Source organism: Podarcis bocagei (genome assembly GCF_964188305.1).
Source record: "Podarcis bocagei genome assembly, chromosome: 5".
Taxonomy (NCBI): domain Eukaryota; kingdom Metazoa; phylum Chordata; class Lepidosauria; order Squamata; family Lacertidae; genus Podarcis; species Podarcis bocagei.
The window spans coordinates 5,127,896-5,145,719 of NC_138129.1; the positions used below are offsets into that span (position 1 = coordinate 5,127,896).

The 17,824-nt window shown below is 46.7% G+C and overlaps 1 protein-coding gene across 2 annotated transcripts in view; it reads left to right on the top strand.

Annotated features, from left to right (window-relative positions):
• Positions 1-17,824, top strand: part of ANGPT4 (angiopoietin 4) — a 175,534-nt gene that overhangs the window by 33,313 nt on the left and 124,397 nt on the right. For both annotated transcript variants that reach the window (XR_014008588.1, XM_081196381.1), the window contains exons 2-7: positions 3,316-3,471; positions 4,027-4,148; positions 11,671-11,903; positions 13,153-13,268; positions 14,766-14,867; positions 15,985-16,151. Coding sequence is in view for 1 of the 2 variants with exons in the window: in XM_081196381.1 (XP_081052507.1) it covers positions 3,316-3,471; positions 4,027-4,148; positions 11,671-11,903; positions 13,153-13,268; positions 14,766-14,867; positions 15,985-16,151 (896 nt within the window). In the remaining variant the exon portion in view is untranslated. The remainder of the gene's footprint in view (positions 1-3,315; positions 3,472-4,026; positions 4,149-11,670; positions 11,904-13,152; positions 13,269-14,765; positions 14,868-15,984; positions 16,152-17,824) is intronic.

The window sequence follows — 17,824 nt, forward strand, 5'->3', positions numbered from 1 at the left end:
CTTAGCCAACTGCCTGTTGTCTTTGTCCATGGAGTTTTCTTGGTAGGGATACTTTAGTGGCTTGCCAGTTCCTCCTCCGGGTGGATCACGTTTGGTCAAAACACTCCACTACGACCTGTTCATCTTGGGTGCCCTGCTCGGCATAGTTCATAGCTTCTCTGAGTTATTCAAGCCCCTTCGCCACAGCAAGGCAGTGATCCAGGAAGTGAGAGCTGGACCATAAAGAAAGCTGATCGCCGAAGAATGGATGCTTTTGAATTCTGGTGCTGGAGGAGACTCTTGAGAGTCCCATGGACTGCAAGAAGATCCAACCTCTCCATTCTGAAGGAAATCAGCCCTGAGTGCTCACTGGAAGGACAGATCCTGAAGCTGAGGCTCCAATACTTTAGCCACCTCATGAGAAGAGTAGACTCCCTGGAAAAGACCCTGATGTTGGGAAAGATGGAGGGCACAAGGAGAAGGGGACGACAGAGGACGAGATGGTGGGACAGTGTTCTCGAAGCTACAAACATAAGTCTGACCAAACTGCGGGAGGCAGTGGAAGACAGGAGTGCCTGGCGTGCTCTGGTCCAGGGGGTCACAAGGAGTCGGACATGACTAAACGACTAAACAACAACAACATCTGCACCATCAGAGCTGTTATTTGTGCTGCATACTTTATCCTGGAATTGATGTGGCTGGGATTCCATATTCCTCGACTCCAGGCCAGCAACTGCGAGCAGTCCATCAAGCGGGTGATTTGCTCAGTTAGCAAGCCTTTTAAACAATGCAGTTGAAACTATAGCGGATTGATCACAGCAATTATCTGATTAAGCCTGGCTCTCCCCTGAAGCTCTATCAGCAAAAGGCCTGGAATAGGAAGTGCTTTAGAGGAAATGACATGTTTATTCTTACCCTGCCCCAAGCCATGTGGAATGGTGTTGACGGATCCCAAGGGAGAGATGCACACAGACCTTTCCCAGATGCCGGCCAGTTGGAGAAAGGGGAAGAGGAGAAGCAGGAGAGGGAGCGTGGGCTGGGGGCTGGGGGTCGGTGCTTTTTGCCTTCTTTTCATCCAATATATCAGGGCCTTTAGGGCAAAGATTGCGTGTGTCGCACAAATGCACAGTTGCTACAGGGAATTCCGTATGGAGTGCTCCTGTTCAGGGTTCTGGAGAGCCATGCCCGTTTCCCGAATACTCCATTCCATTCCCTGCCCCACCCGAAATAGACACTCGATACTCTGTGCTCACTGAGCATGCTCAGTCTTCCTTGGGAAGTTTTTGTGAGTTCCTCCCCTCAATAATAATAATAATGATAATAATTTATTATTTATACCCCACCCATCTGGCTGGGTTTCCCCAGCCACTCTGGGTGGCTTCCAACAGAATATTAAAATACAATAACCTATTAAACATTAAAAGCTTCCCTAAACAAGGCTGCCTTCAGATGTCTTCTAAAAGTCTGGTGGTTGTTTTTCTCTGACATCTGGTGGGAGGGCGTTCCACAGGGCGGGTGCCACTACCGAGAAGGCCCTCTGCCTGGTTCCCTGTAACTTCACTTCTCGCAGCGAGGGAACCGCTAGAAGGCCCTCGGCACTGGTCCTCAATGTCCGGGCATAATGATGGGGGTGGTGACGCTCCTTCAGGTGAAGTGATGCTGTTTGGGCAATAATAATAATAATAATAATAATAATAATAATAATAATAATAATAATACCCTGCCTATCTGGCTGGGTTTCCCCAGCCACTGTGGTTGGCTTTCAACAGGATATTAAAAACACAGTAAAAGATCAAAATTAAAAACTTCCCTAAACAGGGCTGCCTTCAAATGTCTTCTAAACGACGGCTGTTTATTTCCTTGACATTTGATGGGAGGGCATTCCACAGTGCAGGCACCACCACCAAGAAGGCCCTCTGCCTGGTTCCCTGTAACCCTCACTTCTCGCAAGGAGGGAACCACCAGAAGGCCCTCAGAGCTGGACCTCAGTGTCCGGGCTGAACGATGGGGGTGGAGACGCTCCTTCAGGTATACTGGGCTGAGGCCGTATATGATGATTCACACTCAGACGACAAGTTCACTGTATCTCAGATCTCCTTTTTAGAGAGGAGAATTTGGGGAGAGCAAATACCTTTCCTTCCTGCAGATTCTCTGCCAATTCATCTTTGAAAAGAGCCCCTATTTTCTCAGAGAAGCTATCTAGCTCCAGCATTGAAACCTGTATGTTGGATGGAAGGAGGATTTTTGCAAGAGAAAATGGGAGTCTAGAAAACGAGAGGGATTTCAGGGACACCATAAACATCCAGCGTTTTTCTTAGCCAACATTTCTCAGAGAGATTAATTTTTCCAAAAGCAGATTCCACCCCCAGTCTCTCATGGAGGCAGCGTTCCAGGTTTGCTGACAACATGCCGTGACCTCTAGATAGCTCAGGATTTTGCCTGACCACAAAAAGCATCTCTGAGCCTCATCTTGGTCAAATTGCCCTGGGTTATATCTCTCAAGAACTGCTCCAGATTTGGCACCATTGTGGAGCCAAGAGAAGCCAAGGTGCCTCTCTAGAGACAAACGCCGCAATTATTTCATCCGAATGAGTTTCTCAGTTATTTCTTCCGAAGGAGGAAATGGGGAGAGAGGGGAGAAAAGAGGACTTTTTGTCGAATGGGCTGGAGGAAGGCAAGACAGAGGGGGAGGAAAGGTCTTGAGGAGTTTCTTCCCTTAACATTTTGTTGTTGTTTTTTTATAATAATGTTTATTAAGGTTTCACAAACAATAAAAAATTCCAAAATTTAAACATAAGAAAAACTACAAAAATATAAAAATACAAACACAAAACACATAAAAAATACACAATAGAAAACAGTTAACAAAAAAGGGAAGAAAAAAGAAAGAATAAGAACAAAAAAACCGAAAGACAAAACAGAAAATAGATTAGTATTTTCAAATCTTATGCTTCATTCACTAGTTTCTTGCCCTCCTCACACCTCCCATTTTGTATTCCAGTTCAGATATTAAGTTCAGCAAATCCTTACCCTCTAACATTTATCCTCACTCAAGATATTAACCTATTATAAATATCAATTTTCCAATTATCAATCCCTATTTACATTTTCTTCGAAATCTTTTAACCAATACCACTTATTTTCCATCAGACATCGTTTTAACATTCCTTAATTTTACAGTGCTTCTGCAAATAGTCCTTAAATTTCTTCCAGTCTTCCTCCACCGACTCTTCTCCCTGGTCACGAATTCTGCCAGTCATTTCTGCCAATTCCATGTAGTCCATCACTTTCATCTGCCATTCTCTTCCCTTAACATTTTGACTGCTTCACCTTTAGCTGGAGAGCTACATCCAGATGAATATGAAGTCGGAAATGGTGCAGATCCAGCAGAACGTGGTGCAGAACCAGACGGCCACGATGCTGGAGATTGGAACGAACCTCTTGAACCAAACAGCGGAGCAGACCAGGAAACTGACCGACGTGGAGGCTCAGGTGGGTTGGTGGAGGTTTTCTAATGAGGAAAGAGGGTTGAAGAAGGGAAGAAATACGGAAAAATTGTTATGTCAGTCTAGATGATACCCTGGTGTCCCTTCCAAATCTGCAATCCTGTAGTTGTGAGGATAGAGTGCATTATTCGTTTATAAAATATATTTATAGGCGGGTGGCGCTGTGGGTTAAACCACAGAGCCTAGGACTTGCCGATCAGAAGGTCGGCGGTTCGAATCTCCGCGACGGGGTGAGCTCCCTTTGCTCGGTCCCTGCTCCTGCCAACCTAGCAGTTCGAAAGCACGTCAAAAGTGCAAGTAGATAAATAGGTACCACTTCAGCGGGAAGGTAAACGGCATTTCTGTGCGCTGCTCTGGCTCGCCAGAAGCGGCTTAGTCATGCTGGCCACATGACCCAGAAGCTGTACACCGGCTCCCTCGGCCAGTAAAGCGAGGTGAGCGCCGCAACCCCAGAGTGGGCCATGACTGGACCTAATGGTCAGGGGTCCATTTACCTTTATACTTCATTCCAGCTGCAGGTTTTCTTCTCTGCCTTGTGCAGGTACTCAACCAGACCTCCCGCATTGAGATCCAGCTACTGGAGAATTCTCTGTCCACCAATAAGCTGGAGAAGCAGCTGCTGATGCAGACGAATGAGATCCACAAGCTGCAGAATCGAAACAGGTAGGTTGTTGTTGCTGTGCAGGTGTAGGAACACCTGGATCCCTGCAGACAGGAGGCGGGCAGGTGTGGATGACTCCCTGGTCCTGAATGGGGTAACTGTGCCCCTGAAGGACCAGTTGCACAGCCTGGGAGTCATTCTGGACTCACAGCTGTCCATGGAGGCACAGGTCAATTCTGTGTCCAGGGCAGCTGTTTATCAGCTCCATCTGGTACGCAGGATGAGACCCTCCCTGCCCGCTGACTGTCTCACCAGAGTGGTGCATGCTCTAGTTATCTCCCGCTTGGACTACTGCAACGCGCTCTACGTGGGGCTACCTTTGAAGTTGACCCAGAAACTACAACTAATCCAGAATGCGGCAGCTAGACTGGTGACTGGGAGTGGCTGCCGAGACCACATAACACCGGTCTTGAAAGACCTACACTGGCTCCCTGTATGTTTCTGAGCACAATTCAAAGTGTTGGTGCTGACCTTTAAAGCCCTAAACAGCCTCGGTCCAGTATACCTGAAGGAGCGTCTCCACCCCCATCGTTCAGCCCAGACACTGAGGTCCAGTGCTGAGGGCCTTCTGGCGGTTCCCTCACTGTGAGAAGTGAGGTTACAGGGAACCAGGCAGAGGGCCTTCTCGGTAGCGGCGCCCGCCCTGTGGAACGCCCTCCCACCAGATGTCAAAGAGAAAAATAACTACCAACCTTTTATAAAACATCTGAAGGCAGCCCTGTTCAGGGAATCTTTTAATATTTAATAGGTTATTGTATTTTAGTGTTTTGTTGGAAGCCACCCAGAGTGGCTGGGGAAACCCAGCCAGATGGGTGGGGTATAAATAATAATAATAATAATAATAATAATAATAATAATAATAATAATAATAATTATTTCCAAGGTAGAATATATTCAGAGGCTCAGGGCTGCTGCTGGAGGTGGGTCTCTTTATGTCAGGGGTCAGCAAACTTTTTCAGCAGGGGGCCGGTCCACTGTCCCTCAGCCCTTGTGGGGGGCCGGACTATATTTTTTTTGGGGGGGGGGTGAACAAATTTCTATGCCCCAGAAATAACCCAGAGATGCATTTTAAATAAAAGCACACATTCTGCTCATGTAAAAACACGATGATTCCCGGACCGTCCACGGGCCGGATTTAGAAGGCGATTGGGCTGGATCCGGCCCCCGGGCCTTAGTTTGCCTACCCATGCTTTATGTGCATCAATCACCTATTTACAGTTGACCAGGCTAGAGCCTAGAGCAAAACACCTCCCTCGCTTTCTATTTAAAGTTCTCTTGATCTCGTTGCTTTCAAAGCTATTTCCTTTGGCCACATTGTTATTTGGTCACATTGTCATTCCTACATTCGGAGGGGGGGTTGGACTGGATGACCTCGGGGTCCCTTGCAATGCTATGATTCTATGACTATTTGTATTCCTGCTTCTGAGTTGTCATGAGTCACAAGATAGCTAAGTATTGGTAAGAGCTACTGGTTTTCTTATAAATTAGTTACCATGCAAATTAGGTAGGTTGATGGTTTGTGCATGCTTGCTAAGTAGCTATATATAAATACTTCCAGCTATATATTTATTTCACCTTTACGTTTTTGTTAGTATGCATTTGTTAGTAAGAATGCATAAAAATATTTCCATGCAATATTCTTTGCTGTGTGTTCCTTTAAACTATAATATTGTGTGTGCGCGCATCAATGTCACACGCCTGTGCCTATAAGGCCTGGAAATGATGCCTTATGAGGAACGGCTAAGGGAGCTGGGCATGTTTAGCCTGGAGAAGAGGAGGTTAAGGGGTGATATGATAGCCATGTTCAAATATATAAAAGGATGTCACATAGAGGAGGGAGAAAGGTTGTTTTCTGCTGCTCCAGAGAAGCGGACACGGAGCAATGGATCCAAACTACAAGAAAGAAGATTCCACCTAAACATTAGGAAGAACTTCCTGACAGTAAGAGCTGTTCGACAGTGGAATTTGCTGCCAAGGAGTGTGGTGGAGTCTCCTACTTTGGAGGTCTTTAAGCAGAGGCTTGACAACCATATGTCAGGAGTGCTCTGATGGTGTTTCCTGCTTGGCAGGGGGTTGGACTCGATGGCCCTTGTGGTCTCTTCCAACTCTATGATTCTAGGATTCTAGGATTCTAGGATTCTAGGATTCTAGGATTCTAGGATTCTAGGATTCTATGATAAGTGAGTTTATCTGGGAACCTATAGCTGTAAACTGGATTTTGAATAAATGTACAATTTATTGTTACTGTTACTGCTATTATCTTCCTTTGTGGGTTGGACCACTATTTTGTATAATACTTTTTATAGTCTAAGGTAGAGGGGGCACTGGGGCTGAGTTTGTGGAACCAAGCTAGCGATGCCCGAGAAAGTTTGGGAATCACTGTATTTACGGGACCGCCTCTCCTGCTATGCCCCGCAGAGGACCTTAAGGTCCATGAATAACAATAGTTTAGAGGTCCCGGGCCCTAAGGAAATCAGATTATCCTCCACCAGGGCCAGGGCCTTCTCAGTGATGGCTCCGACCTGGTGGAATGCTCTGTCCCATGAGACCAGGGCCCTGCAGGATTTAACTTCCTTCCACAGGGCCTGTAAGACAGAGCTATTCCGCCTGGCCTTTAATTTGAATTCAGCCTGATCTTTTATTCCCCTTCCTTCCTTCCCTCCCTCTCCTCTTTTTATGAAGATTCCCCGCTCTGGGATCCCACAGCTAATTCTCCCCTGGTCTCCTCGCTGGCCCAAATAGGACTAACTTAGCCAGCTAGCCTTGGTGATCATCAAATGTTTATTGGATGGATTTCCCCCCTAAATTGATTTTTGAATTCTGAATTTATCGTTATTCACGTTTTATACTGTTTTTTGTTGCATCAATAAGTGTTTTAAATTTGTTGTTAGCTGCCCTGAGCCCAGTTTTCTGAACCGGGAAGGGCAGGGTATAGATAAAAATTTATTATTATTTATTAAAGCAAATCATCCTCTCTTTCATTAGTTGCTACAAACACATTCTCTTGGGTAAAAGGAATCTCCAGTTTGCTAATCCTATGAGCCAAGAACCCAGCAGGGCTTGGATGATTCCCTGTCCAGAAATGTACTCAGGAGGCTTTGAAATAAATCTATCCTCAACTGCAATTGGCTCTCTTCCTTATCTCAGTCTTGCTCTCCTGGACAGCAGATCTCGGCTTCCCAAGAACTGGGTTTCTCTTCCCAGCCATCACTGTCCATGGCTCTGCTGATATGTGAGGACCTCTTGGTTTCTCTCTAATTCCAGCAGTGTCGTCCAAAGAAGCACCTCGTTCCATTAGGTCACTAATGGATTTGTTGGCTGAGGACCAATATACGTTCCTGTGGATTTGGCTGCTTGGTTCCCAAAAGATAAGGAGCAAAGGATAAAGCGAGTTCCATTGACTGGGGATGGAGGTTATGCAAGTTCTCAAAGTGGGGCAGGATCCAGCATTCGTCCTGTAGAAATAATGGGCATGACTAAGGTCAGTCCATTAATTTCAGTGGGTCTACCCTGACGCGGGTGGTGCTGTGGGTTAGACCACAGAGCCTAGGACCTGCTGATCAGAAGGTCAGTGGTTCAAATATTCCTTAAACTAGAAATCAAAATTAAAAGCTATATGGAGTGACTTTGGTTTCCATGCTGCAGTTCCCCTCCATTCTTGCGAAGGATCCAAACTGTGCTGAGATCAGAGTTTGTTGCATTCCGGCCAGCTGGCTTCCCAAAGTTTTGGGGGATGATTTCTCTTGCAACCGCAGCACTTTTGGGATTGTTCCCAAGAGGCGTTTGCCGTGCCAAACTGTTATGAAAAGCCAATTTATGGCCATCTCGCCTGGCCAAAGAAAGGTGATGGGGGCAGCGGGGAGAGAAGCCAATCGTGCAGCACCAATATGGCGCAGAAGCATCACGAGAGAAGTTGTCTTTTTAAAAAATGAAATCCCTGATGGCTGCAAAAATAAACTGATGAAGTGCCTGGTGATGACAGCAGCAGCGGCGGCAGTGACAGAGTCATAGAACTTGCTTGTTCCGGCCTTCATTGCTCCAGAACACATGCACGCACTCTCTCCTTGGGGGACAGTCTCTAAAAATGGCAAGCATGAGAACATACAAAGAGCCCTGCTAGATGCTGGATGAAGCCAAAGTCCAGCATTCTGTTCTCACAGGGGCCACTGAGATGCTCGTAGGAAATCTGCAAGCAGGGCCTGAGCCTACAAGAGCCCTCTTTCCTCCTGCAGTTTCCACCAACTGAGATTTAGAAGCATTTATTCCTCCAACTGTGGAGGCAGAACAAAATCAGCATGGCAAGTAGCAAACTGTTATGTACTGAGTTGAATAGGATCCAAACTGCAGCAGTCTGATTGGTCCTAGAACAATAGGATTCAGAATGCAGCAGTCTGATTGGTCCTAGAACAATAGGATTCAGAATGCAGCAGTCTGATTGGTCCAAGAACAATGCAGCAGTATGATTGGTTGGCAGGAACCACCCAATCATGCTCCAGATATAAGTGAATCCACAACCTGATTGGCTTACAGTAGAATTCCAGAATTAGCCAATCATGTGCAGCCCATTGTGTAAATAATGTATATAAAGCAGATACTTTGAGGGGACTTTCATTCATTCCTCCTCACCACTATGAGCTGAATAAAGAGCATGAAATCACTTGGCGACTCTGAGTATATTTCACCAACGATAGCCATCTCCTCCTCCATGGATTTGCGTGGCCCCCTCCAGTGGAAATAATGACACATGACACAATTATTAAGGTTAATGGGCTAGATAAGGCCACAACTTTATTGGTTACAGGTGATGAGAAGTATTGGCTTAGGCATTGGTCCTAACTGACTATATCCGACTTCAGCCCACCCGCTTGAAGTTTGGGAAGGGTTAACCACCAGTAGGGGGAGTCCTGCTGATGCCATCAACTAGGAACTCTCCCGGGGTCACCGCCAGGGGGCGTGCCTTGGGCCCTCACCTCGCTAGGCTTTGGACAGGGCTACGCCCCCCGGAATCCTTTACTGGACTCCCCTTCAATATCCGGGGCAGGTGATGGCGCTACCTCCCCTCTTCCATCTACAAAACAATACCAATACCAATAAAGTTGTGACGATTTGCAATAAGGTAGGTGGAAACCAAGTGGCTGGTGCCAATTTGCCAAGTGGAAAAATTCCTACCAGGCCCCTCAACGGCGACCAACCGAGGTCCATAGCAAGGTCAAGGAACGAAAACCTTATAGGGCGGGAGAGTGGGAAAAACAGGAACAGCTGGCAGGCGGCAAAGAGGGAGATCCCCGGCTGCGTCCTGGTTTAAATAAGGCAGGCCACACACCCAGAGTAAGCCAATTGGCTGGCCAGGAGGTGACGCAGCCGGAAATCCCCCCAATTGCGCGAGGGCCAGGGCGGGGAAGCCTGCAAATTCACCTCCTCCGAATGGCAGAAGTGGCTTTGCCTAATCCTTTTTTTTAAAAGCCATCCAAGTTGATGATAGGTAGCCGTGTTGGTCTGCCATAGTCAAAATAAAAAAATTCCTTCCAGTAGCACCTTAAAGACCAACTAAGTTAGTTCTTGGTATGAGCTTTCGTGTGCATGCACACTTCTTCAGATACACTGAAACAGAAGTTGCCAGATCCTTCTATATAGTGAGAAGGTGGGGAGGGGTATTACTCAGAAGGGTGGTGGGAATGGGAGATTGGCAGATAGCTGAGATCAGCCTGTTGACGACTCTTAACGACTGCAATAGGTCTTACAGGAAAAGGCAAGGGGTGAGAAGGTGAAACATGGCTTAGTCATGTATAATGAGATAAGAATCCAATGTCTTTGTTCAGACCAGGTCTCTCCATGGTTTTGAGTTTGGTAATGAGTTGCAATTCAGCAGCTTCTCTTTCCAGTCTATTTCTGAAATTCCTTTGTAGTAAAACAGCTACTTTGAGATCTTGTATAGAATGTCCTGGGAGATTGAAGTGTTCTCCTACTGGTTTCTCTGTTTTGTGATTCTTGAATTTCAGAAATAGACTGGAAAGAGAAGCTGCTGAATCTGGTCTGAACAAAGACATTGGATTCTTATCTCATTATACATGACTAAGCCATGTTTCACCTTCTCACCCCTTGCCTTTTCCTGTAAGACCTATTGCAGTCGTTAAGAGTTGTCAACAGGCTCATCTCAGCTATCTGCCAATCTCCCATTCCCACCACCCTTCTGAGTAATACCCCTCCCCACCTTCTCACTATATAGAAGGATCTGGCAACTTCTGTTTCAGTGTATCTGAAGAAGTGTGCATGCACACGAAAGCTCATACCAAGAACTAACTTAGTTGGTCTTTAAGGTGCTACTGGAAGGAATTTTTTTATTTTGATCCAAGTTGATGACCACCATTGACCCCTGGGGGAGTGAGTTACAAGATAGGAGATTCCAACTAAACATCAATAATAACTTTCTGGCAGTAAGAGGCATTCAACAGTGGAACGGACTCCTTCAGAAGGTGGTGGGCTCTCCCTCATTGGAAGTTTTTAAGCAGAGGTTGGGTGGTCTTCTGTCAGGATGGCCATCTGTTAGCCGTGATTCCTGCATTGCAAGGGATTGGACTAGATGACCCTTGGCGCCCTTCCAACTCCACGTGCCCAATCAGCATTTAACTGTCTGCATGTTGATTGTGTCTTCTTCTTTGGTGATCCCTCGTAGCCGAGTAAGATTGTCTTCCATGAACACGGTCTTAACAGTGTGTCCATAAGTGACTGTGGAGGCCAGTTCTGGATCCACATGTCCTTCCACAGTGGGGACACTGCTTTCCAGGTGTGAGTTGATCATGGTGAAGGCTTGCCAAACATGGCTTCCTCTTAGCACATTTCTCCCTTTTGTCCTGAGTTCCAGCATCTTCAAAGTACATGACAGCTTTGGTAAAGGCTGTTCTCCAACTGAAGCGCTCACAGGCCAGTGTTTCCCAGTTGTCATTGTTTATACAGTGGTACCTCGGGTTAAGGGACGCGGGTGGCACTGTGGGTTAAACCAAAGACCCTAGGACTTGCCGATCAGAAGGTTGGTGATTCGAATCCCTGTGACGGGGTGAGCTCCCATTTTTCGGTCCCTGGTCCTGCCAACCTAGCAGTTCAAAAGCATGTCAAAATGCAAGTAGATAAATAGGTACCACACCAAAATGCCCCTTTACCTTTATATACTGTCCCAAAATGCCTTTGGTTTTTTTACACAGCCACCACATGTGGTAAAAATCGCCATCCTTATCTAAACATTTCCAGCATTTTTTACTTCTAATCCTGTACATATTTGCCAACTTGGTTGGGGTGAGGAAACCCATCTAAATTTCCAACTGTCTTTACACCTAAAACAAGACCCACATCCTGGTGAATCCCACAGATGAACTCTGTGGATGTGACTGTGCAGCCCTCAAGGCAGGTGTCCGGTTTTTAAGCTGACCGCCTTCTGAAAAAGTATCTCTTGCCAGCTCTGTGCAAATCTGCCAGCCATTTGCCCTGCAATTCTGTTGCCCTCATTCCCTCTCCTTCCTCCCTTGGCAGTATTTTGGAGACCCGAGTCCTGCAGATGGAGACAAAGCACCTGATGGAACTGGAAGGGATCCGGACGGAGAAGGAGGAGCTGCAGCAGCTGCTGATCCGCCAGAGCGACACCATCGAGGTCTTGGAGAAGTCTCTCCACGCCGCCAGCGGCAACACCAGCTTGCTCCAGCAACAGCAGCTGCAGCTTTTGGAGTCGGTTCAGAATTTGGTCCAGCTGGTCTCCCAAGGCAAAGGTGAGCTCAGAGCCACTGGAATAAATCACACTTTATCTCAAATGAAGCAGCTTCCAAGTCTTTGCTGCTTGAGAGCTCCGGATGATGTGCATGCTAGCCAGAAGTCCACTGCAGACAGAGATAGCTCAACAGTTCACAGTCTTCCTACGCCTTTTTCTGAACTCTCCTGGCTGCTTACACAGGTTCCACCTGCCGGCAGCCTCTCTCCCTGTCCCTCCTTCCTAGTCTCCCCTTCCAAAATGAACTTTCCTTTCCTTAGCAGAGTCGCACCTTTTTGCCAATGTTCCATCATCAGGACTTTCCCCTCTGGACTGCTTGATTTGTGAACATTCCTTTACATCAGAGCAGCCGAGCCAATGGGAAGAGGGAGTGGGAGGAAGCCTCCAGCGATGCTCTGGGTCATTTGAAAGTTCAGGTGTGCAGGAGAATAGCGCACAAGGCCAATTTGGCGCAACTTACAGCAAAGAGTGGACGCGTTCCATTGTGAGGGATGCTTTTGAAAAACTTAAAATTCTACGTTGCTTTCTAAATATTAAAGCAATATTTTGCTGGAAGCTGCCCAGAGTGGCTGGGGAAGCCCAGCCAGATGGGCAGGGTATAAATTTATTATTATTATTATTATTATTATTATTATTATTATTATTATTATTATTATTATTATTGTAGCAACTTTTCAAACTCAGTGCTTTTACACCATGTCTTCCCATCCCCACCTGCAATAAACTCAGGTCAGATCCACAGCGTACATTTGAAGCACATCCAATGCACGTGGCTTTCCCCCAAAGGATCCTGGGAACTATAGTTCCCCTGCACAGTGCAACAATTCACTTAATAAGCTACGGTTCACAGAACTCCTTGGGGGAGGTTGTGCACTTTAAATGTGCATTGGGTGTTTGTTAAATGCATGGTGTAGATCTGCCCAAAATATTACTGGAAGGATGAGGATCTTCCAGGTGCTGTTGAACTACAACTCCCATCATCCCTAACCATTGGTCATGCTGGCTGCATCTGGAGAGTCACAGTTTCCCCACTCTGGTCTTTAGCTTGGATTGATGAAGAAAGAACAAGGCAGGAATTAGTAAATATAATCGCAGTTTTCCCCAAGCAAATTTTAAATAGGGATTTTATTCACATTTCAAATAGGGAAATTTGCTTGAGACTGGGAGCTCACTGTCGCTGTATCCATGCCCCAAAATGCTTATTTAATTTGGAGAGGCCAACTCTTTAGCATTTTACTTTCTCTTGCTAGTTCCTCCAAAGAAAGAAGACCGGCTGTTCCAGGACTGCGCAGAAATCCGCCAATCTGGAGTTAATCTCAGTGGGGTTTACACCCTCCATATCAACAATCTGACTGAACCCAAGAAGGTCAGTGAAACCCCAAGAGCCTATGAACTGAGGCAGGGAGAAGGATCATTGCTCAATTTGTACAGCTAAAAAAAGTACCTTGGTTCTCCTACCGTCGGTGCTTCTAAAGGAATCTGACCCTGTTAAGTTGTGGATGAACATATCAGACAACACATCGATTCTTCAAACAGCTCTTGTTTATTCGCAGGCCAGAACTGAACTGAAGGGTTCAGCCACCCTTCTTATATAGAGCTCCACTACAACGCAACAGTAACCACTTTCTGTAACTATCCAATCACTGAACGTCATTTTCAATCCCTTATTTGCATATGTGGACCTGAGTGAAAACTATCCACAGTATCCCCCCTGCTGGCCCAGGGTGAGAACTTCAGTACATAACAGACCCTCTCTAAGGCTGTCTGGAAAACGTCCTGGTCTAGAAACGGGTTCTGCAAAGGCCCAATGTTTCCCAAACTTGGGTTTCCAGCCGTTGTTGGACTACAAATCCCATCATCCTTGACCACTGGTCCAGCTAGCTAGGGATGAAGGGAGTTGTAGTCCTAAAGCAGCTGGAGACCCAAGTTTGAGAAACATTAGCAGCTAAGCAAAAGAGGGGCAGGGAGATTTTATTCAAATGGATTGCACTTGGTTCTGGTGGCTAGATTTTGCTATGGGCTGGGGAACATTCATGGGTTCAAGGGGAAATTGGCAGGACCTGGAAGGAGCTCTGGAACACAGGAAATTTCCTTACAACTTCTATATAGACCATTGGCCTATATAGTTCAGTATTGTCTACACTGACGGGCAACACCTCTCTGGCATTTATTTTATTATTTCATTTCATAAAATGTATATGCCACTTCAATATCACATGCTTTTTCTTGTTAAATAATGATTACTTGCCATCACGACACTGGAGTTAAACACAGAATCTAAACACTGCTTTTCTTGGTGGAAGTCTCTGTTGACTAAAGGTAAAGGTAAAGGGACCCTCGAACATTAGGTCCAGTCGTGACCGACTCTGGGATTGCGGCACTCATCTCGCTTTATTGGCCGAGGGAGCTGGCGTACAGCTTCTGGGTCATGTGGCCAGCATGACTAAGCCGCTTCTGGCAAACCAGAACAGCTTACGGAAACTCTGTTTACCTTCCCGCCGGAGTGGTACCTATTTATCTACTTGCACTTTGACGTGCTTTCGAACTGCTAGGTTGGCAGGAGCAGGGACCAAGAAACAGGAGCTCACTCCGTCGCAGGGATTCGAACCGCCGACCTTCTGATCGGCAGGTCTTAGGCTCTGTGGTTTAACCCACAGCGCCACCTGCACTACGCACATCCAAATTGTTCATTCCAAGCCAGGTTCAGTGCTTGCACATTTCCGCATCAGTTTCCAGCGTTGTTTAAAAAAAAAAGTCCTTATGGCATCTGCAAAGATCAGATTATTCCAATATCCATAGGCTCAGCTGTGTTTCTGCCTCTTGTTCCTTCCATCTGAGCATCCTCTGTTTTCTTCCTTTACAGACCTATTGTGATATGGAGACGGACGGAGGCGGTTGGACAGTGATCCAGTACAGAGTCAATGGCAGCGTCAGCTTCCAAAAGAACTGGAAAGAGTACAAACAGGTCTGATTCTCCCTTGGACTTGTCATCCTCAATCCGTCAGATCTTTTCGATCAAAAGTAGAAAGAGTGGAGACCACATAGCAATCACCACGGGGCCAGTAGCAGCCCACGGCTTTGCTGACCCCTATTTTGCTGACCCACTGGCTTCCTGAGGCCATGCGCCAGTGTGCATAATTTTATGCAGAGGAAACTTGCTCGCCACAGTTTGATCAGTTGCACAATCTTCTCTCCCAAATCAAGCAGGGGGAAACCGTATACCGGGGCTCTGCACAGCACTGATTGGCCAGGCAAGGTGAAGTCACCAACCCACTTTGCTCTCCCTCCCCAATCACTGTTTCAGCATCCAAAAAATTATTCAGTAGTGATGGATTCAAGGAAGGGGGCAAATGGGCATTCTTCTGGATAAATTACTTTAAACGTAAAAAAACGAGACAGCTGATCTGAAGCCGGGCAGTACATAACACAGCAGGAGCTTCTTCTCATCCATGTTACACAAAGTAACAAGAGGGAATCAGAAGGTTGGAGTCAACTAAATTACTCTCAGAGTCGACCCAGTGAAATTAATGGACTTGGACTATTCATGTCTATTAATGAGTCTACTCTGAACTAACATTGGATACAACCAATAGTGTTGGAAATGACCACAGAGTTAATCTCACCTTTCCTACCATGGAACCCCCCCCCCTGAAAAATATGTGCCATCTGATTTTTACAAGACATTGCGGTGTGGAGAGCTCCTGTTCAGGGTTCCAGCCAGCCAACTGTGGTCCTCTTGCCAAATACTCCATTCTGTTCTGTTCCTCTTCCCAGTTTTCTGTCCCTTTCTCCAGAAGACTCAGCACGCTGTTGCTCTTCATCTGTCTGTTTTTTTGGGGGAAGGTTGCCTAAATATTTTTTCCCTAAATGATGATTGTACATCTGCAGACCTTGGAGTTCTCTGGACCATGCTGATCCCATTTCTTCTCTCTCTCCCCCACCCGTGGTCCCATTTCGACCGCAATCCTTTCAGCCCTCACCGGCTGAATCCAATATTCATGGGAGGAACAGCCTCTTAGCTGATATATGCCGAGAACTTAATTGAGCAACCCACTTAGTGCTTTGTGTTTTGCCTCTCCCAGGGCTTTGGGGATCCAGCAGGAGAATACTGGCTGGGGAACGAGGCAGTCCACCTCTTGACCAACCAGGGAGCCTATTCTTTGAGGGTCGAACTCCTGGACTGGGAAGGAAATCGCGCCTACGCCCACTACGAAAAGTTCCAGCTGGGAAGCGAGCGTCAGCGATACAGGTAACATGTGGTCTTTGCCAACTGTATGCAAACAGCATGGTAGGTGTTTATCGGCAGGGTTCAAATCCCCACTCAGCCGTGGAGCTCACCTTGGGCCAGTCGCCATCTCTTAGCCTAACGTACCTCACAGGGTTGCTGTGCGGATGAAATGGGGGGGGGGAGAACCATGGACACCACAGTTCAGACCCTCCGAGTGTCCCTGTTTTCCAGGGACAGTCCCGGATTTACAAAAGCCATTCCGGTTTTCTGATCTTACCCCGGAATGTCCCGCTTTTCCTTAGGACATTCCTATTTTCATTGGAGAAATGTTGGAGAGTTTGGTAAAGGTAAAGGGACCCCTGACCATTAGGTCCAGTCGTGACCGACTCTGGGGTTGCGGCGCTCATTTCGCTTTACTGGCTGAGGGAGCCGGCGTACAGCTTCCAGGTCATGTGGCCAGCATGACTAAGCTGCTTCTGGTGAACCAGAGCAGCGCACGGAAACGCCATTTACCTTCCTGCCGGAGCGGTACCTATTTATAATAATAATAATAAGTTTTATTTATATCCCGCCCTCCCCAGCTGAAGCTGGGCTCAGGGCGGCTAACAACAATAAAACAGTACAAAAGCACAACACAACACTCTAAAATCACTCGTTATAAAATTATCGTATTTTTTGCACCATAACACTCACTTTTTTCGTCCTAGAAAGTAAGGGGAAATGTCTGTGCGTGTTATGGAGGGAATGCCTACGGGTGGCATGCCTACGGATTTTCCTCCTCTAAAAACTACATGCATGTTGTGGTCGGGTGCGTGTTATAGAGCGAAAAATACGGTAATTCAAATCAAGCCACTGGCAACCATTGGGCCAGAGCTCCGCGAGGATTGCCAAGGGAGGGAGTCAGGCTGTGCCCTGGACAAAGGCCTGGTGGAACAGCTCTGTCTTGCAGGCCCTGCGGAAAGATGTCAAGTCCCGCAGGGCCCTGGTCTCTTGTGACAGAGCGTTCCACCAGATAGGAGCCACAGCTGAAAAAGCCCTGGCTCTGGTTGAGGCCAGCCTAACCTCCCTGTGGCCTGGGACCTTCAAGATGTTTTTATTTGAAGACCGTAAGTTTCTCTGTGGGACATACCAGGATGACACCAAACTGGGAGGGGTGGCTAACACCCCAGAGGACAGGATCACACTTCAAAACGACCTTGACAGATTAGAGAACTGGGCCAAAACAAACAAGATGAATTTTAACAGGGAGAAATGTAAAGTATTGCACTTGGGCAAAAAAAATGAGAGGCACAAATACAAGATGGGTGACACCTGGCTTGAGAGAGGTACATGTGAAAAGGATCTAGGAGTCTTGGTTGACCACAAACTTGACATGAGCCAACAGTGTGACGTGGCAGCTAAAAAAGCCAATGCAATTCTGGGCTGCATCAATAGGAGTATATAATCTAGATCAAGGGAAGTAATAGTGCCACTGTATTCTGCTCTGGTCAGACCTCACCTGGAGTACTGTGTCCAGTTCTGGGCACCACAGTTCAAGAAGGACACTGACAAACTGGAACGTGTCCAGAGGAGGGCAACCAAAATGGTCAAAGGCCTGGAAACGATGCCTTATGAGGAACGGCTAAGGGAGCTGGGCATGTTTAGCCTGCAGAAGAGGAGGTTAAGGGGTGATATGATAGCCATGTTCAAATATA